The sequence below is a fragment of the Rhipicephalus microplus genome, chromosome 1 (genome assembly GCF_043290135.1).
Source record: "Rhipicephalus microplus isolate Deutch F79 chromosome 1, USDA_Rmic, whole genome shotgun sequence".
In the NCBI taxonomy this organism is placed as follows: domain Eukaryota; kingdom Metazoa; phylum Arthropoda; class Arachnida; order Ixodida; family Ixodidae; genus Rhipicephalus; species Rhipicephalus microplus.
This window is the reverse complement of record NC_134700.1, coordinates 253,215,505-253,237,980: the sequence shown is the minus strand read 5'-3', so window position 1 is coordinate 253,237,980 and position 22,476 is coordinate 253,215,505. Positions and strand designations below refer to the sequence as shown.

Sequence of the window (22,476 nt, the reverse complement as noted above, 5' to 3'; positions counted from 1 at the left end):
GGCCATTGGCTGATTTGAGTTTTGTGAGCTGCTTAGTTATCTCAGCTGCCGGGGGACACCACGATATGCTTGTGCGTGCTCAGGGTCGAATTTATGGCAAGGCTAAAGTATGCATAGAAGAAAAAAAGAAGAAATGAAAGCACTCCAGCTCATGCACACCAACAAATTGATGTAGTCTCTTGCTCCCTTGTAAACCGTAAAGGGTTAAGAATCTAAGTGAAGGCAATGTCTTTTTCTGGTGTGTCACCCTATCAGCTGTACACACCATGCATAACTGAATCTGCACACACCCACATTGCATATTTGATGAAATAATGCCTTGTCCAATGCTGCGATCTACCACTTTGAAGCTTCTGGACTGTGACATCTGTGCACTTCAACTTATTAGACATAAAGTGCTAATACAACAGCTATGCAGTTTACAGTATTGCATTACTTTGCATTACTGAAGGCTGGCATGCAGGCATGAAGATAACTAAACATGAACACAATGCTGTTAGAACATACAGATGCTTCTGAAGCCACCCTAAGGTCATCAGCTGAAAACTCATGCTTGACAGAATGTGACAGCGATATATTGCTACGCAATATTTGCAATATTGCTACGCCATAAATTGCTACGCGCTATGTGCGCAAAAATTTTGCGCACATAGCGAGGCCGCTTACGCAGCTCCTCAAGAAAGAAGTCCCGTTTTCATGGGGCTCCAAAGAGGCTTCTGCGTTCTCGACTCTGGTCGCTCTTCTCACTACCCCTCCGATTCTGGCACACTTCAACCCTGCTGCCCCTACGGAAATCCGTACAGATTCAAGTGGGCATGGCATTGGTGCAGTTCTGGCTCAGAAACAACATGGCCATGATTGCGTTATTGCATATGCCAGCCGCCTCCTATCCGCCCCTGAATGTAACTATTCGATAACAGAGCGTGAGTACTTGGCTCTTGTATGGGCGGTGGCGAAATTTCGACCTTATCTATACGGACGCCCATTTTCGGTAGTTACTGACCACCACGCACTCTGCTGGCTCAACTCTCTCAAAGATCCATCAGGCCGCCTTGGTCGCTGGGCTTTGCGCCTGCAAGAGTTTTCCTATTCGGTGGTCTACAAATCTGGCCACCTACACCGTGATGCCGATTGCCTCTCCCGGTACCCTGTCGACGATCCTGAGGACACTGACGAGCCCACGGAGAACTCTATCTTGTCAGTGCCCGACTTCCTTAATATTAGGGAAGAACAGAAGCATGATCCAGAGCTGCTTGACATCATCAGCCGTATGGAATCCTCCACAAATGATGCTTCCGTCCGCTACTTTGTCATTCAAAAGGGTGTGCTATACCGTCGCAATTTCCGACTAGACGGGCCCGACCTTCTCATTGTTGTGCCTAAGCATTTGCGCCGCTGTGTTCTCACCGAACTTCACGACGCTCCCGCGGCTGGACACCTTGGCGTATCCCGCACGTACGAGCGCGTCCGGCGTCGTTTTTTCTGGCCAGGCCTTGCTCGTTCGGTACGCCGATACGTTGCCACGTGTGACCTATGCCAACGTCGTAAAACACCGTCGCTGCTAGCCGCTGGCCATCTTCAACAAATTGACATACCCGCGGAACCATTTTACCGTGTTGGGTTAGACCTGCTTGGTCCTTTTCCCACATCAACATTGGGAAACAAATGAATAGCCGTTATTACAGACTACGCTACACGCTACGCTATTACGCGAGCTCTACCGACCAGCTGTTCAACCGACGTCGCTGACTTCTTGTTATGGGACGTTATATTGATTCACGGTGCTTCGAGACAGCTTCTCACAGACCGTGGCCGTACATTTCTATCCCAAGTCATCGCCGACATTCTGCGTTCTTGTTCCACGCAACACACACTGACAACCGTTTACCACCCTCAAACAAACGGCCTCACGGAACGATTTAACCGCACTTTAACAAATATGCTCGCTATGTACGTGTCGCCCGACCACCGAGACTGGGATGTTGCCTTACCCTACGCAACTTTCGCGTATAATCCATCCCGTCACGACACAGCGGGCTTTTCGCCGTTCTACTTATTGCACGGAAGGGAGCTGACTTTGCCACTGGACACAGTCATCTCAGCTCACACCTCGTCCACCAGCGAGTATGCCCGCGACGCGATTGCGCGAGCTGATCATGCCCGTGAGCTCGCTCGTGCTCGGCTGATAGCGTCGCAAACCAACCAATGCCGTCGGTACGATGCGGAACATAGAGACGTACATTTCGCTCCCGGTACCCTCGTTTTACTCTGGTCCCCTCATCGTCGGCTGGGCCTATCCGAAAAACTTCTGTCTCATTACACGGGACCCTACTGTATATTGCGTCAAGTAACACCTGTCACCTACGAGATCAGCCCCATCTGTCCATCATCATCTACTATGCAGCCCAGTGATATCGTACACGTCTCGCGGATCAAGCCCTACAATAATGCGTCAGATAACGACCTTTAAAGCACCGGGACCGTGCCTCCGCCGCCGGGGGTCATGCTACGTGCCAGTGCATGGAGCTGAAGAAGACAAAGCAGATAGACTGGCACAAGCTAATCTGTGTGGCTGGCGCTTCTCGCCTAACCGGCTGTAAATACATCGGTGACTACCCCTCTGAGTCAGTCTCCTTCCCGTAACAATATCAACAGAGAACTAAAATCTTATGCAAAAGGGATTTTTTTATAGAGTGGCACTTCTTTTTCTAGTGATTGTCAAATTCCCAGATACATTATTGTACCTAATGTGCAATGTCTAATGAAGTCGATAAAATGGTTGCTTGGGCTAGTTGAAATTTTGGAATCGACACGTGTTGGAAGCACCCGTGTTGCATGCTTTCTTATGTCCTCGTTTTTTGCACTGTGCAAACATGTCAATGTCTTATGACATCACCATAGTTCATATCTGCTAATTACATAGCTAAGAATAAGTTTCCATAACGTTAAAAGACAAAAGAATTATAATGAAGTCAAAGGCATGGTGTCACACTGCAATATGGACAAGCAAAAAAAAAAAGTCCACAGAATTTTCGTATTGCCAGTCCTTGCTGTAAATGGAAGTCCAAGCCCTTTAGTATATGAAAATGTACTGAAAATCACAAGACACTCTAAATATATACTACTTGTTTCCTTAAACTAGTTTCAGCGCCTAGAAGAGAATGCACTACAATGTAATAATACTCTGCGTCACTCTGTTTCTACAGTCACTGCAGCTGCCACATGCAAGCAGAGTATACAAGACACTCTTGCTTATTTTGTTATTGACAACATATTCAAACATAGTCGTAATGCTATAGGAAACTTTGCACTTTGTCATCGTGATAATGTTGCCCCCTCCCCCATTAGTAATATTCCTATAATATACCAGTGTGCATATAAAATTAATGTCTTGTAATAGGTTTTCTCAACCTGTATGCTTGACAAACGCCACCCTTTTATCAAAAAAGTGTCTAGTACAGTTCCCACAAATTCAAAAATATGTGTAAGTAATTTTAATTGTTATAAAGGTTATCACAAGCAGGTAAACAAAAGCTACATCGATAAGCCCTTTTTTTTTGTATGCTGCTTCATAATGTAAATAAATGGTACAACATGCAGTGTCCAGACTATTTTGCTTACTCATGAGATACGCACTTTGTGACTGGCTGAAAGTAGTGACTAAAGCACTTATTGCTAAACAGGCAATCCTACCTCATGTAGACAGGTGTATTGCACATGGTATGGCGCAACCTTTTCTTCACCCTTTATCTCAACGTTGATATGGAGACGGATGGCCCCCGACACTGCAGATTTGTCAGTTCGTTTCTCTGCAAGAAAAATCGTGTACAGAAGTGTTACTAGCAAGTATCAGAAAACTGATTAGCTATTCCTAATTGACAAAATGTTTGTGCCCTCACTCATTGACCAAAAGGAACAATTTCATGGGATATTCTGGCACAGGTTGCATTTAGCATTAAGGTTCCCAATTCATGTTTTAAACTTACCAAGGTTGTACCAGACGTCCATCTCTCCGCTCAAAGTTCTGACTTCAATGATTGTTTGGCCAAGAAAATCGTCCGATTCCCTCGTCAACTTCTGCCGCAACTTTGACTTCAAATCGTTATCTTCATCCCTGCAAAACATTTTTGAGTGCTGCGGTTTGCATGTTGTAGAACTCTGACAAGACACAATAATAAAAGGTAGCTCTAAGGCAAACTTTTCACTTTAATTATAGGGCTGCCACTGACTACAAAGCATGTTTGCTGTAACAGCTGTGCACCACTAGTAAATGAAGCATCGTCTAAACTGCAAAATAAATCACAGTATCTCGTCATTGTAATAAAAAATAAGCTTGATTTATGAGAATGTTGACAATTGAAAATTTGTAAAGTAAGAATGCATGCTAAAGGTATACTATCTTTGAATGAAGTAGAAAAAATTTAGGTAACTCACCAAACTCGCACTTTAATACGGTCCGAAGAGTTATGGCATTCACTGCAAAGGAACGTTTGCAATTCAGACACTCAACGCAATGTATTAAATTTGAACTAAAGCACTGTGTAGTTAATAACTGGCAATAAACAGTAAAACTTACTGACTAACTCAATTTAACGTCTCAAAAGCAACATCGTAGTGAAGAAATAATGCTGCTTAAGGCTCTGAGGTTTACTCTAACCACTTGGGGTCATTTAGTGTGCGATAAACAACACCCAGTAAAAATTTCTCGTTGCCAGTGCTGAGAGTGGGATTTGCAGTGCCCTAAAGAATAGCCACTGAAATTAAATTTGGCAGCCGTTGCTCAAAGGAAATCATTACTGGGATATGAGTTTGTGCACTGCCTATGTTAAAGCTAAAAGATAATTTTTTTCAAGAATTGAACAGCAATGCAGTGCAGGCACTTTGTCACGTCTCACAGTAGCCTACAATAATCTATTGATGATGAATTCTTGAGTTATGATATTGTGCTGAGGATGTGCCAAGTCAGTGAGCCAGAACTAGACCGTTTAATATTTTGTGTCCCTCATTTTCTTCGGTACCTTGATTACTAATGCACTGTTGTAGAAAATATTGAAATTTTATACTGCCTCAAGTACCAATCTGTCAGTGTAACCTAATTGTTATTCGTCCTCCAATAAGAGCTCATCACAATATATAAAAAGTACTGTCAAAGTAAAAACAACTACGTTGATGTCATAAATAACAATAAAAAAAGGTATTTGCCAGAAATTTAACTGTTGCAAAAATAGCGATACAAAGAAGGAAGAAAAACGATAATGAAAAGGTTTCTCAGCCAAACTGCATTAACAGAATGCCTTATGTTAAAACTCAATTGTATATCAGATGTCCCTCTCTAACAAAAAAAAAAAAGGAAAAATTTGCCAGGCCTGCCTGGAACGCGCAGCACAGTCATAGTGAAAGCTGCAAAAGCAGCCCTTCTGGAGCCTTTTTAAAATTCTCTTTGGACAACTGCTACAAGCAAACTAGCGCGGTGCCCACTACGTGATGAATAATCACAATTTTTGTATAGTGGGGAGGCATGCACTGTAGCATTCTTCAGAGAAGTGTGGTACCCACTACACACTTCCAAGGAACTTTGTGCAATTTTTGACGCTGTGACTGATGACCATGAAGAATTACGTCTAAAGCTTTTGTAATGGGTTGTTGCATTTGACGACCCACTCATAACGCAATTCACATTTTGTGACGCCTGGTTGTTCATTTGCTGTTCTGAAGTGCTTCATTATCGTATTAACGCGATTCCTATGCCAACATGAAGCCAGGGTCGGCTTGCAACGAAGTTACAAGTACTGGCATGGCTCAATGTTAGATTACTGGACTGGCATGCAGGGAACTCAGGTTCGAATCCCATTATGTCCATGCTGTTTTTTTTTCATTTACCAAGTTCTTTTTTTTTTTTGTTTCACGTGCTAGTAGTTATGGACACCCGTGGCGTCGTCAGACAACTAAGGCGCAAAAAAATGGCCCTTGTTGTGATATCGTAACAGTTCTTTCTGTAAAAAATAAAATGGAAAGACATACTCACAAGCAAAACTTTTCATTCCAGACTGGATTCAGGTCTCTTGGCATAGTTCGTGTCCTTTTCTTGGTTTTGCCAACTTGAACTGTTACATAGGGATCGCTTGTGCCACTTTTGTCTTTCGCTATGAGACCTTGCGCGCATATGACTGCACACAAAGCCAGACCAGGTGGTGTTGATTATCAATTCAAATACAGTTTTGCACATGGACAACACAGTGTGTACAAAGTAATGATGTGCACAAACCATGACTGTCCCTACATGTATTGAACAAGCATTCTGGACTTCCAGCCACTTGTTAAAACTTGTTAAAAAATAAGCTTATATATTACTGAACATCAGGTAGTAAACAATGAAGTAATGGAGCCAAGAAAGACGAAATTAAGGATGATGTATGCATGAAGTTACACACTTAAGGCTAGCGTAATTAACTATAAGAACAAATATTTGTCACTTATTGTTTATGTTTCAGTTTCTAATATTTGAAAAATATAGCAACTATGAACAATTAATGAGATGATAAAAGAATGACCTTAATTTTTTAAAGACAGCAATAACGTGCTCGAATTCGACCCTGATGGCACAGTGGACTTCCATTACTCCAACACAGGTTAACATACTTCAATATTTAATTTGGTAATGTTCTAGACCATGAACATTTGGAACATCTTTAAGGCTTTCGAATGTCAAATACCAGACGATTAAAATAACTGTGATTTACTGGTAGTGAATGTACAAATGCTATCAGGGACAACAGCGTGCCTGCACTAGAATAGGGGTTCGTAAAAAAATGAGAGTGTGGTACTTTGTCTATAATAAACACCGCATGTGAGAGACAATAATTGCTCTCTTGTGTTTGTCTCTTCTAAAAGGGTTTAACTGCATTGAAAGCACACTTTCAGAGCATAGCCAGACAGTGATACTATGAATAGCCCAGTTTAGCTGTCCCTTGCAATGCCCAAGGCAGTTTAAGGTGACATATGATGAAAATAATTCAATGTAAACTCCCATTAAAGTTTTCATGTCCTGGAAAGATGCGTACACTACAAGTGCCACATGTATCACATCACTTCAGGCAATGAAAACCAATTTTCCAAGTCCTATCACAGTCGAAATATTGGAAGTCAACAATGGAAGATACCTACAGTATATGGCTGATTTACTAACCAAGTGATATGGCAGCATACCTTTTTGACCTGGATTTCTTATTACCACATTAAATACATAGTACAGAATGTACAACTAAACCAGTTGAGTTATTATAGTCAAGTTAGGTAATCTTTCTCATAGTCCAATTTAAGTGACTCTCAGAATGTGCCAAACGCATAGAAACTTTTCACAAGCTTTAAGTGATAATATACCATCTATATATTTCTCTTTTCTTAATGCAACAAAATTATTTACTAAATAATTTCCAGCATCAATGACAGCTATGCCTCAAAGGTATCTAGGTTTTATGCCATAACAGTGCAGCTTATTAGAATTAAGTTATAAGCTTACCTATCAAATGCTCTTTCATGAACTGCCATTTGCTTCCTAGGATGATACAACTCTGAACACAATCTAATGTGCAAATGCACCATAAAAGTGCAGTGTATTCAATGAGAACTAATGTTTTGTCAGAAATTCCTCCTTTCAGGAAAGTAAAACCTCACTACAACAACCAAAAAAATTCCTTGGTGCCTTTTTTGTGTGTGTGTGTGTAGTCGTGCATGCTTCTAATGAGATTCCTTTGCTGATATATTTCACAAAGTTTTTCCTTCTAAGGCAACCTAATCAAACTCCAGCAAATACATGTAATAATTCAATACCACATGTTTAACACTAAAAATAAAGGCAGAAGTTCAGGCGAAGATAGAAGCGTTAAGAGATAGAAGCGTTTGAACACACGGTAAAACTGGAGCCTATGTTTCGACAAGTCAGCTCCAGCGAAACCCCCCCATGTTCACGAGTTTTCCACATGTGTAATATTACAACTTAAAGGAACACTAAAGTGAAACAATGAAGCAGTTTAGATTGATAAATTGTACTTTAAAAAACCTAACATTGCTAATTTCCCCATCACAGGCACACTAATATAGGGGAAAAACAAGGTTGAAGTATAACTTTTAAATTCTGAGCTGAAAGCGTAAATTTCAAAGTGCATTTTTTTATTTTGCTGATATTAGTTTAATTAAAGTCATTGAAACATCGTATATTAAGTCTTTGAACCCCTCAGAGGACCAAGTCTTTGATTTTACTGATCAGGAACTATGTAGGCTCTAGTAGACGCTGTCAAAATCTATGGCTTCATGACAATTGGTGCGGCAATTTCAAGGTGGTGTTACCACTCGCAATTTGTTTTTGAGTGTTTGTTTAGCTTACAAAGCATCTTATCGTGGCGATTTTGTTTTTGTTAAAAGAGTAATTCTCTGATATGAGAAAAACTGTTGTTCTCTTTAGTGCTCCTTTAAGGAATTAAAAAAAAAAGTTCCTATACTAACATGAGGAGAGGTGCACGACACCACTAAAATATATACTTTTACTCTTTGTGAGTCATAATGAAGGGGATGCAATAAAGCACCACTAAGTCACATTAAGTCAGAGTTGGCTAGGTCAAAGAATTGCTCACCACTAATAGTAATGCCTGGGGCATGATGACAGTTTTTTTCCTGTCATTGTAGGGTACTTCGTGTGACAATTTATATTGCATTTTGTTTGCCATATTGTAGCCACATGTTGACACATGTTGCCTCGCATGTTACGGTTTGGTATTTTAGCGCACATAATTTTATGGGAATTTCGAACGTTGTTTCGACTTCCTTTTTAAAATAATTTGTTCTACAAAGGAAGCTTGTTGAGTGAGGTTTTACGGTATCCATACTGTGCAGTATTTTCATTGCAGGTCTGTACTCGGTAGAACCTATGGATAATAAATAGCTTTTCAACTGCAACATAGAGCCAAAATTTTTTTGTGCTATTTTACAATGCAGTACCAATTAGCCCTGCTTTTGAATACCAGACTGACCAAGCCTCAGCTGATTTGCGGAAGTTGCTGGGCTCATATGGCCTGTGAATACTTACTGTACAAGAAACAATGTTGCAAGTGCTATTAGTTTTAGTATAATTAAATAAAGGCGAGAAACACCTTGAGATCAACAGTACCTCTGCAAGTAAGTATGTTGTCAACAACACGTGATTTTGCACACACATGGCACAACAGGTTAGTCAATGTAAGGCTGGCTGAATGAAGTTTTTCCCACGTATAAGTGCAGCTGATCACTGCAGGAAGCTGAACATGCACAAAGCCCCACTCATTGTGTTCATAAAGAGGCAATACCTAAACAAACTTAAACAAGTGGTGATCCAAAAGTTCTTGGAAATATGCAACCCTCTCCTAACAGAGTAGAGTATGCTACTCTGTTAGAAAACCTTACTGTGTGTATAATGAACTAATCTTAAAGTTTTACATGACAAGAATGATGAGCATTGTACACACTGTACGCTCACATTACGGCACCTCAATGGTGTTTCACAATGGTGATGCTCTGCATCTGGATTATGACGATCTTTCTATGGATTATGCCTGTCCACCTCTATGCATATTTTTGTGGGTGTGAGGATCGTAACTTCCTGTGTATTATTTTTATTTTTTAAAAATCTGACATCCCATGAAAGAGTGGCAACATACAAGAAAGAAAGAACACCGTGAAAGGACAATATTATACAGTACAATAAAAACTTCCAAATGACCTCATCTAAAGTGGTGCAGCACTCTGCTCCATTTTATAAAAGAGCAGTGCGATTTCAAGAAGCTTTGGATCACTCCTTGTAAGACATCCTTCAGCATGGACTGCGAATCCAAGTTGCTTGAAGACATACGGGTAGCTGTGAGGAACATGGGAAAGCCTATAATGTGAGAGGAGCCTTAGTGACATGCAGCGAGCACAGGAAATGTTGACATGCTGTAATTTGCGCACATACAAGGGTACTTGCAACATGCACAGCAAGCCAATGCGCAAACATTTGAAAGGAGGCATACCAGGTATCGGGCAGCGTGGGAACAAGGATAGCAAATGAGTTCAGTCAGTGCATAACTTGAAGAATGGAAAGAAATCGGCTAAGAGAATCTCCAAGTAAGGCAAAGAACATACAAAGAGGCATGGTGAAAGCTCCCTCCCAGTTACGTACCATAGCCTCTTACACTGTTTTTTCCGGATCACCACAAAACAGAGATCACATTCTACTTGAGTAGAGTGAGGGTAACGACACATATTAGGGTTTTGTGAGAGAAAACTTTACCAGCATCAGCTGCTAGTACTACACAGTGGTGTTGGGCAAGTTTCGTGATTGCACGAGGCAAAAGTAACCTTCACGTAGACTGCTTACTTCAATGTGTGGTAGCAGCAGATTATTCTTTTTAAAAGCAACTATCCGAAGCAAAGCACTCATATCTCAAATGTCAATACCTTTTTCTCTATAGATGTCAATGTTCTGTGTATGTAGCAAAGCTAGAAAATATGAGGAATGTGTTGCAGACACCTTTCAAAACTAGTGTCACAGCCACAGTTCCAATAATGGCCCTTTCTCATTGCTTTGCTGGTGACCTGGCAGCACAGAATATGCAGGAGGCTATGGCAACACTCAAAGCTGAATTTTTTTTCATTCTTCAAGTACCATGACATTTCCAGTCAGGCAAGTCAAGAAACACAGCTAATGTTGTTCTCACATGTAAAAAAAAAATTCTGTAGGGACTGTAAGTATAGGTTGCTAACTTATAGAACAAGCATAGCCCAACTTTATAAATTGTCAGAGATGGTTGTTTCTTAAAGTGTATCTTGACAACCAAGAAATGTGCAATCGACACGTTTTGCTGCGATGTCCCGCAGTTTCCACACATAGCTAGTCTAAATTCTGCTGAGGAACCTTTTGGAAATATATAGCTATACACTGACCTAGGCCTTCTGCGTTTAGTGAGTGTGCGGTACCTGGTAATGCAACAAAAAAATGACAACAGTTCAAATACTCTCCATCTAAACACATACATCACCCAGTGTACAGCTCATCTCCAACTTTTTCTAAAATCAACATATCTGTATTCTGTAATAGGAAGAGTAGTCAAGAGATGCGCATTGCTTATCCAATTCCATGACTTGTGAGTGGAGCCACATAGATTAAACTACATTTCATTATTTAAACCTAAACCTTTATTTACTGGTTTAATCAGTGTACAATGATTACTTAAAACAATGCCTCAACTTTTCGTTCGTGAGAACTCCTGCTTATTACACACCCACCGCCGAATAAATTAGAGGTATAACATAGAAGCACGGCTGATAAACTTCCAAGCCAGCTCTCCCTTCCAGATTATCTATTCGAGGATACGTCATGCTGTGCTCGTAAGGGTATGCCACCCAAGAAAGGATCGAAAACAGAAGCCCAGATAAAAGTGGACAGTGCACCCACGTGTGGTGTGGAGGGGGCAGAACCCATGCCTCTACAGGTCTCCTCCTACTAGTGATACTAGATGGAGTAGCTCTATATTCGCGGACAACGTTTTTTGGCAATGAAGGGAAAGCTACGGGAGCGGAGATACTAGACATGTACTCCTCCTCCCAAGTAGACCAGTCGTTGTACTCCTCCTCCAAGTAGTCGTTGAAATGACTGGATGGCGACGAGCGCTCACCGAAAGGCGAAGATGCCATTTTGACAGTGAGGTGTAAGTAAAACGAGCGACGTTTTCGCAAGTGCAAAAACGCAATATGACACTGCATGAAATAAAAGAATTATGAATATGTCATTGGTGTGAGCTGCGTCTCCTTAAAAACATCCCTTAGAATATAAAGTGATGTTGTTTTTATAATTTTCGCGTGGATAGTACGGTCGCAATTGCAGGACTATTTTTTTCAGCAGTGACACATGCCCACTTTGGCTCCGTAGCATCCTCTTCATTGCCAAGAAAAGTTGTCCGCGAGTATAGCCATGAGATGCAAGAGCCAAAGGAAGTATGTGGAAGGATTAACTTCCGAGATACGGATGACAAGCAGGCTGTGATGCGAACAGAAAAACACAGCCTTCAGCTATAACTAAGCTTTCACCTGAGTCTCGGCATTCTGTGCCTGAAAGCGCTTTCATAATTTGTGTATACAGCAAATCTGGTTTCATACTTGATTGAATGCGATGTATCTTATTTATGATAGGAGAGCTTCATTTACACTATGGTGTCAGATTACGACTGTTTCAAGAGTAATTCAGGAATCAAATAGTAATGGTACTAATCATAGTAACAGAAATAATTATAATAATAACTGTTATTATAACCCTTTTATAGGAGACTTCTTATGTATTGCAAAACAAAAATGACTGCCATAAAACAAAAGTCAAAATATTGTATCTAAATATCAAACTCATGTTTAGTCAAACTACCTTTTTCAAAAAAAAAATAAAAAAAAAATAAAAAAAACTCTAGGGGCCAATTATAACAAGAAATCACAGCTGTAGACTGCTTGCTTCAATGTGTTCAGACACAAAATGCCAGTACTCCCAAGCGAAATGCACCAGTCAGCCAGAACCAGCCATGACCAGCCTAAGCACATTCCTTGCATTTGTAATAGTCAAGGAAGAATGCGTAAAAATTGAAATAAGGGATAGAGCTATAAAACAAATTAACGTTATGCAGCATTAAGAAAGTGACATTTAAAAAATAAGCAGAAAACCAAATGAGATGGGTTCTGAGGTAAGAAGAAAAGAGAGTCTGGCCACATGAGGGCGGCTGGCATGACGCTGGTACCTGTGATGGCAATTTTGCACGACCACTTCGACGTGCCCTCGAAGATGGATTCTTCAGCTTGCTGGAGGGCGTCAATGTGACTGTCAGCATCAATCGAGAAAGTCAGCCTGCAATAGTAGCAGAAGGTGGCTCTCGATCTTTGCTGCAATTAGAGGCTGCCATAATCTGATGAAATCTGTGTGGTTTTTTTTGAGATCTTTGTCATCCTGCTAATTTTGCTGCCAAAAGGTAATGCATAGAACACACTTTCAGGCAGCATTAAGCAGTATTCTCGTGAATATTTTTTGAAAGCTATATACCCATTCAAGGTTTGATTATTAATATTAGGCACCATGTGGATAAATGCCAAAATACATTTTATACTTAAAAAAAAAAAGAAATAAGAGAGTTGGTTGCAAATCATGATAATGTCCAGCTTTGACTTATAATGCTACATGCAATCTTACCATGGCTTCATCAAATGCAGGATATTTTCTTTTCATGATGGGCGCGAGTAACAAAATCATAAACACAGTTCTGTAGTGATACAAACCATTGAACTTGAAACATGCTTCAAAAGTGTGTCTTTCGTTTGGCATTGCAATGCAACAACACAGTTGTCATAGTTGCACAAGTGTCACACGATTGCACGAAAAACTGTTGCGTGGCACACACAAAACTCGGAGAATGTGCACAAGAGGTTTTTGCATGAGACACGAGGCAGATCACTAGACAACAACTTGCGCAAACGAAAGTGAAGGAACCATTCAGAGGTAAGTTTCAGACACCCAACAAAAAAACAAAGCACAGCCATGAGTGGGTTACGATAGCACAAGGCAGGTGTGGAGGGGAAAGGGTTGCCTGTCAACACCGACGCAAAAGCAGTAACTTCACACCACCACAAACACCACACCACATTGCTCTTGGCAAGCAGGGAAAAGAGGCGACGGGGAAATGTCCTTCACAGCAATGATGTGCATCGGCTGAGAACAGGATTTTGCCTTGGGATCACACAATTCCATGGATAGCCTCTTGCGTCCAACGTCGGTTTCTCTTTTCAGTGAACATGTGTGCGCAGTTCTGCCCGTTGTAATCCTACAGGTGGCTACACAGTCTGCACGAAACACTTCAATGCACAGAACCAGAGGATGCTGCGAAGTACAGCTAATTACTGCTAGTGGAAGCACACATCAGAAAAACTGGTCTTGGTGGAGGTTTATTCTCCTACACAGTTCAAGAACTCACAAGAGATTTAATTTTATTCCCTATTGTCTTCAGTAAATATTTCATGAAATAAGAGTTCCACAAACCACCTCTTTTGCTGCATTACACCCAACGTCCTCTGGCTAACAAGACATATACGCCAATAAAAACACCAACACGCTTTACTACCACCGAAGCTTTTGCACGGAGTCTTGCACCTGTACACGTTCAGCTGGTGACATTATCAGTGCTAATATGATCGGACTTTGACACGTTGGACCTACCGGTGATGGCAATTTTAGCCGACCACTTGGAGGTTCCGTCAAGCACGCTCTGCTTGACTGCCCTCTGATGACCCGTGTGGCTCTTAACATCCACGCCAAATACGGCCCTACAACGTTAGCAAAGTTCACACACATGCTCACACGTCACTTGCCCACTTTAGAACGGCAAACGGCACATGCAAACACATAAAGAACAGTCAATGTTACATGTTGTAAAGATGTCAGTTTCGTGAACAAGCTCCATGTGAACCAATTTCTAGCTTGAAGCTAGCTGGTAAGAAAGCATGAAGTTATGTTTGTCCCCTGTGCTAGCACATAGAGGCTGCACATCTAAATTCCAGGCTGCATGTCCAGGTTAAAGAAATGTTAAGCCTTGTCCAAAATTTCATGCAACGTAAGGTTTTGATGTAAACTGCACCAACTTTCCATCTACAATGGCAGACATTCAAGAAAGTGATCACCCCCGTAGTTTGCACTTGCACATTGAAAGAGCTTACAAATGCAGCTTAAACAACCTTAACGGTGTCGTTTTTATGAATTTACAAGCTGGTCAACTTGTCAGCAACATTAATTTACACAGTTGATATTGTCATAGTAAAAAGATATGTTATAAGTAGTGCTGCAGTCCCTGTTGTACCTGGCAGTTCAAAACGCTTTATTACGTGTAATGTCTAAACAGTGTAACAAAAGTGAGTGTGCACATTTCTAGCATCTCACCGTAAAACAGTCACAATCTTAGATACTTCGTTTGGTAAAAAGAACACTATAATATACATAAAGATCCTGAGATAGTGACAACTTTGTCACAAACAATGCAACTCTACTGAAATCAAGAAAGAGGTAAACACTCAACAGGCATTGCATGATATCTTTGCAAAAGATTTACGACGATCACATTATTTCTGGATATGGCCACCAGTTAGGCTATGAATATTATGAATATTTAGTGACATGCTGCGTGCAGTTGCAGCTTTACTTTTCTATAAAATTAAGTGACTGACTTTATAAATCTGTATTTACCTAGCATAATATGCACAACAGCAATAAACTTAAATTTTAAAACATGTTAACATAGTCATTTGCAAAAATGCAATGAAAAAGTGGTAAAACATCATCATTGCCATAATTGTAATGTGAATGTTTGTACGAAAGAAGAAAAGGACAGCTGCACAACATATGTAAAAAAGCAATATGGTGCTACTTTCCAATTGTTTGATACAGTAACTACATTATTGTGTGCGTTAGCAATCGGGCACAAAGCCAAAAAAAGTCGAATTTTTTTGCAGAACCTCTCTCAATTACAGCCAAATATTACATTGCTCAATACATGAAATAAAAAAATGCTAAAAATAAAAACCACCAGAACAACAGACTCCAAAGATGAATTATCCTACATAGTACCTACTCCACTTAATGAATATGTTAAAGCTGGCATAGATTTCCTGCAATGTATACAGACACAGATGCACGAAGTACATGTTAAAGGGGTTGTGAAATGTTGCCCAAAAATTTTCAACTACAGGTGTATTTACAATCAAGGCCATTCATTCTATACTATATACCTTGACTTGTTTTGTACTGTTCCGGCCTACAATTTTAGTCAAAGAGCAAGTGACTTAATTGAAAAGCCTCTGAATAACCATACTATATGATAAAAAAAATCTCAAGATTATAATGTAGCAAAACATAAGTGAAGAAGCTGTTTTGAAAAATGAATAGTGCAGATTGGTATACAGAGCAGTAGGTATTGTCGAATTATTTGATCAAGAAGTTGAATGTGTATAATTACATTAAAAATGCAAAATTTTACCTACCTTAAATATATTCAAATATGCCTGCTGCTATAAGGCCTATTATGAAAGTGAATCACCAAAAATCAACAGTACAAGTAGCTCTGACATCTGCTCATGCAATCATTTAATGCTGTAAACAACAGCACAGCCACATATCCTGTTGTAATAAAAGGCACAGCTTGTTTTGGTATCAGCGATACAAAAAAAAGATTTCACAGAAAATCTCGGTGGGTCAAAGCCATGAGAACGTTAATGCTCACCGTTCATATGGTATGGGTAACATCAACTACGGTGACTTTATAAAAAAAGTCACAAAAAGCTCAAGATAAGCCGCATATAAAATAAAACACATCACTGTGGTAATTTGCAGATCAAATATTTCAGTAAATAATCTCATGAAACCTACGCTTAGCATGAAATGAGGTTAGCATTTTCTTCACATGCATGCCTCTCTGGCAGTGTGAGCTGTGTTTGGACAAAGCAGCACTAAAAAGGATAAGTACTAATAAGGGCAGTACACACATGTGTGCTGGCTCACAACCATGATGTTACCGGTGACTGCAACTGTGTAAACAGAACAACATTGTGTGTGTACTTCCCTTCCTTAGTCCTTGTTTATTTTATCGCTGTTTCGACAAAAATAAACATTGAGCACCTAAGCGCTTTTCTTGCAATATCACGGACTGTTCATATCATTGTTCTTTGACTCTTTTTATGTATATATGGCATGTGGATTGAGCAGAGCATCAATGGTACAGTTGGATTAGTTTGAACACTATAAAATGCAGTTTACAACTTATGCACAGCACTCTTTCTCTATTAGTCAGCGATCCAACTTAAGTTGGATTACTCAGCATTCAGCAAACTATGCTCGAGATTGTTGGTGTTGTCTTGCCAAAGAAACGCGGGCACTAGCATATGAATTGGTTAACTCATAAACAAGGAGGTGCCATATTAATGAATGTAATCTGTATTATAAATATACAAAAGAACAATAAACTAATGTAATGATCAGATAAGTATAAATATGACTCCTTAAAAATAATGTCTATACCAGTCTAAAGTTTTAAAAGCTAATATATAAATGCCCTATTATCTTAAAATAAGGCCAGGCACGTAGGCAAAGAAAGACCCAGCTCCCCCCCCCCATAAAATTTTTCCAGTCGGCCAATATTGCTAGAGTATAGAGGCACAGGCACAATTGGCCACGTGCACTTTTCAACTAATTAAAAGGAAATGCTACTTAAGGAACTAACTAAGAACAGCTAATAAAGAACCTTCATTCTGAAAGCACGGCAATGCTCGCCGGGGAATCCAGCGACCGGCCCGTGTATCAACACCATAAAAGAAACATCAATTACTCGCATATCTGAGGCGTTAGCGAAACCATTGGCTGTACAACAAAAAAAGACATCCAAAAGCCTATGACCACATAATCTCTACATAATGCCAAAGACCGCCCACCGAGATACACAGCCAAAGGCACTCCATACGCTGAGAGCTTGGAAAAGGGAGCTTCAAACAATGCGATGGTTTCAACGACCCATTACCCGTCCGACCCCACTCGTGCCTATGCAAACATTTTGACCCTTTGTCCGCTGCCTCTGTCTTTGGGCAAGTGCCTGTGTAATGAAAAGAGTAAACAGTGTAAACAATTTGTACAGTTAGGACACCCAACTGTAGAATGAGTGTGTATGTGGCTCTCTAGTTATTAGTCCATTGCGTGCCGACAGAAGTGCTTTAGTTGGCGGACTTGCTCATTACTTTCGGAAAAGTAAGCAGATGACCACTGTTGTTATTCATGTCGTATGTGTGGTACCACATCGTTTGTGTTTCCATTTACATTAGGAAATAGAAACTTTCCTCATATGTGTGGTGGCTGAAACTTCTAAGGTTGTCAAATAATTGCTTTGGGGTGGGGTGCTGAACACACACAAGACTCGCCTGCGATATGGCTTTGCTCATTTACGGCAAGGTCTTATGAAAAAGAGCGACGGACGCAATGAATCGCTTTCGTGCGTTGGGACAGACGAGCCGCTTCGACATTGCATGAGTTGATGTGTCGCTTCTTGTTCTCAAGCTTTCGTTCTGCCATATTGGCGCTCGTTGGATGCACTCCATCATGTTGACACTGGTAAACGAGGAAAGTTATCGTAGCCTAAGCATGTGTTGGTTCGGTTCCACCACCGTACAAGGGCACTTCGCTCGAACGTTCTGTATTTATTATTTACAGAAACAGCAATGCGGCAATCCTTGACTTCAAAAAGAACAGCAAGTAATTAACATGTCGCATTTGTAATCAAAACAAATTGGATGTTCATCACATCTGGGCTTTGTCACACTGGTCTGCGTGAATCTCCTATCATAATCAACGGCTTGACGATTCACTTCCCCTAGACAGCAGTGCTGACAGTTTGTTCTCCTTCGAAGTAGGAGGTGATCACATGTCTCCTCCTCAGCGGCCCCCTTCAAAAATTGTCGCAGCTACCACGGCATCATATATTGATATTTTGCAACAGTCGCACTGATACTTTGTATTGATCCTTTTCAACAGTCGTATTGATACTCTTCAACAGTCGTGCCAATCTGATGGCTCGATGACCCGGTGGCGAGGATGAAAACAACAGTGTCCATCGCTCATTGCCTCCATCTGTGAATCTGTTCCCCCAACTTTCTTAAATGCCTCGCTGTTAGCGAGACATTCCTAGGCCTGCCGCACCACTTGTCTGTATATTTGCAGAGCCCATATATTGACATGAGCGTTTCCTTAAAGGAGGTTCCCTCGATGCACACTCAGGTGGAAGGGATAGGAACTAATGCGGAGGCAAAATTCCACGAAATGTTTTCTCTATGATGAGACAGAACGGTGGAGTTTGGAGTGAAGTGCAAGATTCTGCGGGTGGTAGGAACGCAGAGATACCGGGAAAGCTATGATTGTAGTTCTGTGGATGAGTACTACAAGTGAGCCTTGTTTATTTTGTACATTGATGACCTGAAAGCTTCCCTCAAAAGGCTCTTTACAAACCATCGCAAAACACTGCAAAGTTTGCAATTTGTGTTCTCAAAGCATGCCTCCAAAGGTAAATTTAAATATGTGCAGCCAGCCTTCGATTTTTTACCTTAGAGATATGACTTCAGCTCATATCCTTACAGTAAAATGTGAATGATAAATCTAGAAAACTAAATGGGAAGCCATGCAAGAGGACAAATTTTCCTGCTTTGCGACGGACACTTTAGCTGAATGCGACAAAGCCCTTTTCCGAACACTAACACATTCCTCAAGATATTGCCAATGCTCCCAGTCAGCACAGCTGCTCAACAGTACAGCTTCTCAACAAAGTGAAAACATATTTGAAGAACAGAACGACAGAGATGCGACTTGATATTCTGGCCCGTATGTCCATTCACCTGATGCAAGTTAGTGTAGACTGTTATCGCTGTGTTTATGAAAAAACCGCGACACATGAAGATTGTAGTGTGAACTGCTGTCTTGACCCAGGCTACATGTTCGTTTTTTTTTTTCTTTCGCATTGACCTTTACTATATCCCAAAACCATTGGCAATGTCATTCTTCAAGATTGCTTGCGAAAATGAATGTTGACAGTCTGCTTATTTTGTGTCAGGGAAGCATTGGTCTTTTAGTTATTTGTTGTTCAATAAAGTTGTTTTCCTGAGTGTGCACGTTCTTTGTTTGAAAATTTCTGCCATAAGATGGTTCCCGTTCTTCTCGCAGGCCTGCTGTTAAGACAGAGTGTGAGAAGTTCGGCAGAGAAAGCGTCTGATATTTTTTTCGCCACACATGGGTGAGTGAACGAACAGTTCCCTTGCATTCCCCCACCCCTCTATTTTTCCTTTTGTCACTCATTTTCCAGTTACTGACTCTGTATGGGCCTTCTTGGTCGAGATTATTTGGTAGGAAAGCATTCTTTCTGGCTTACATGCACTAGCTTTAGAGCAGTGTCAAAAATTCTTTTCTATCACTGAGCAGCATTCCACTTTGTTCCCATTTTGTTCTAATACCCCCCCCCCCCGCCTCCTAAAGAAAATCCTGGCTACGTGCCTAATGCCATATATTCCTGTATAGCATATATCTGACTAATGTTGTAAACATGAAGCTAATAAAGAGTCGCATTGTCCAAGAGAATTAGTACGAAACATGCTACCTATGATATTTCCCATAAGCTACATTTCACTCAGAGATAGCAGATGCGCATGCAAAAAATAAAAAGTTGGTACAGTACTGACAGTCACTTTCTCTAAGCCTGTTAGTCAGCAGGTTAGTCAGCAGACAAACAGATTCTTGTTCCGTGAAGGGGCACCATGTTCAAGACACAATCATTTCTCTGGATGGATTAACGAGGATCCTGACAACCTACCTGATCAATTCGAAGATTTCTGGCTTATCGCGCTCCCTAATCTTCATTCTCTCCTTCATTGCCATAATAATGTTGTTAGCTTTGTCTTCGGCACCATGCTTGCTGCTTTTTTCCGCTGCCCCTGTTGAATAAATTATAGAAGCAAGATTAAAACATTGACCAATCAATCAATCAATCAATCAATTATGCACTTCGCAATTGTGCTTTTTAGACGAAGGTTGAGGTGCTGTGAAAAGCCTCCAGTTAAGTAGCATGATGAGCCATTTACGGCAAATTCAGTACATAGATATTGTAGTGACCTGTAGCTTTTGGCAATTTTTTTAGATGAATAGAAACCGAGATGCACACTTTGATTTCAATCTTTACTACCTTACTTCTTTGAATAAAAGATATATAGCTCAAACAACCTTAGTGGCTGCTTAGAACCACTTTTCAATACCATGTATTTAAATAAGTAGGAATAATCAAAGTATTGATTCATTGAACGGTATGGCTTCATTGATCTTAAAACAAGTAATGTAAATTAATATATGAAATATCGCAAACTAAGCCCAAGGAAGCAAACCGAAAAGATGTATTTTTAAGAGAAATCTCTCACCCCCCTCCCAAAACCTCATAAGGCTTTCCTGCACGCATGGCTGTTATGGGGAGGTGCACCCTTTACAGGACAGGATTCCCCAGGACGTATAGAAAGAATAATAAAAAAACCTACCGAATAAAGCTTTAAAAATTTTTCTTTCATCAGCACCACTTTTTCCACGTATTTTAGGGAATGATAACAAGATTCGCGCAAACTTGCACAACGAGGCGAAACTGTGATAAAAATTCCCGAAATATCCGTGGTTCACGTGGCGATGATATAGTTCATGTGCACGTCTTGGCGTGGTTCTAGATCCTGCGCTGAAGGCAGCTCCCCTATACCGTGGAACAAACGTGAGGAAGTGCATAGTGCGGGCATCCCAGCTAACCCAGCGCTTGCGACCACCTAGGGAATAGCGCGCTTGGCGAGGCGTTGGCGCTCTCTCCTAAGCGACGCAGGTACCAACAGGGTATTTTAGAAGCGTTCCCCTGCGATATTAGGTGAATTGTTGCAAATGTATCTCGGTTCTTTCTGCAGTTTATATTATTTTAAACCTTGTAAGTTTATTTTCTACTGGTGTTGAGCATTTTCAGCCTCGTCTTAGGCTTTCATCCACCATGCGACATGACACTTGGAACACAAGCACACACCATAGGCATGCGCGGGCTTTCTTTTCGGGGGGGGGGGGGGGGGGGATGCTTATGACGCCAATGTATGGTGCAGATTTTGCGATGTATGGCACGCACGCAAGCACACACGAACTGCTTTCGGGTACAAAATAAAAGTAGACGAGCTATAAACGAATGGCGACGAAAGTATGCCAAATGACAGAGGACACCATCTTGCCACCGCAGGGCATTGTTATAAAGGCAATGAACATAGAACAGCCGGCAATAATCAAGGCATACATTGAAAGAAAAGGTGGCCCTGTCGCAAGCGAAAACAGATAACCGATGGAATACTGATGGCAAACGAGAATTGCCAAGCCAAGGAAGCAATGCAAAAAATAAGACTTAGGAGAAAAAACAGAGAGAAGAATGAGGAGAGAGAGAGAGAGCAACAGGGCGCATACCGGGAACGGCGAGGAAAGTGGATCAATATTAGCAACAAGAAAATACTGACTCGGAAGCTCCCCGGAGAAGGAAGTAAGCAAACAGCAGGCACCCCTAGAGAAGAAGCTGGCAATGCGGGAGAACGGAGAGAAGAGAGTGCCACAAATTAGACAAGAACGCGTCGATGATTGAACGCCCAACGCCGGAGGGGAAACGAGCGGCGACAATGCTCACCAGGTAAGAGGGAGCTAGGAAATGGGAGGGCGGCGACGTGGACGGATGTGGCTGCCACCGTGGCAAAGGGCATGTGGCATTTGGCCCTGTAGAGTAAAGACAAGCGCAAACGAGTGCGGTCGAAAACCGGTTCTGACGCCTAGCAGCCACGACTGTAACGTACCGGATGCTGCACCATCCGCACAAA

The 22,476-nt window shown here is 41.1% G+C and overlaps 1 protein-coding gene across 7 annotated transcripts in view; it reads right to left on the bottom strand.

Moving 5' to 3' along the window:
- Positions 1-22,476, bottom strand: part of LOC119186565 (protein unc-13 homolog B) — a 353,376-nt gene that overhangs the window by 39,295 nt on the left and 291,605 nt on the right. For 5 of the 7 annotated variants that reach the window (XM_037435100.2, XM_037435113.2, XM_037435108.2 and 2 more), the window contains 6 exons: positions 20,424-20,544; positions 12,789-12,895; positions 6,026-6,167; positions 4,435-4,476; positions 3,987-4,114; positions 3,694-3,809 (listed from right to left, as the gene is read on the bottom strand). In XM_037435100.2, the coding sequence (XP_037290997.2) occupies positions 3,694-3,809; positions 3,987-4,114; positions 4,435-4,476; positions 6,026-6,167; positions 12,789-12,895; positions 20,424-20,544 (656 nt within the window). Of the gene's footprint in view, positions 1-3,693; positions 3,810-3,986; positions 4,115-4,434; positions 4,477-6,025; positions 6,168-12,788; positions 12,896-14,254; positions 14,362-20,423; positions 20,545-22,476 lie in introns of all 7 variants that reach the window. The other 2 variants (XM_075893388.1, XM_075893351.1) reach the window with 1 other exon arrangement.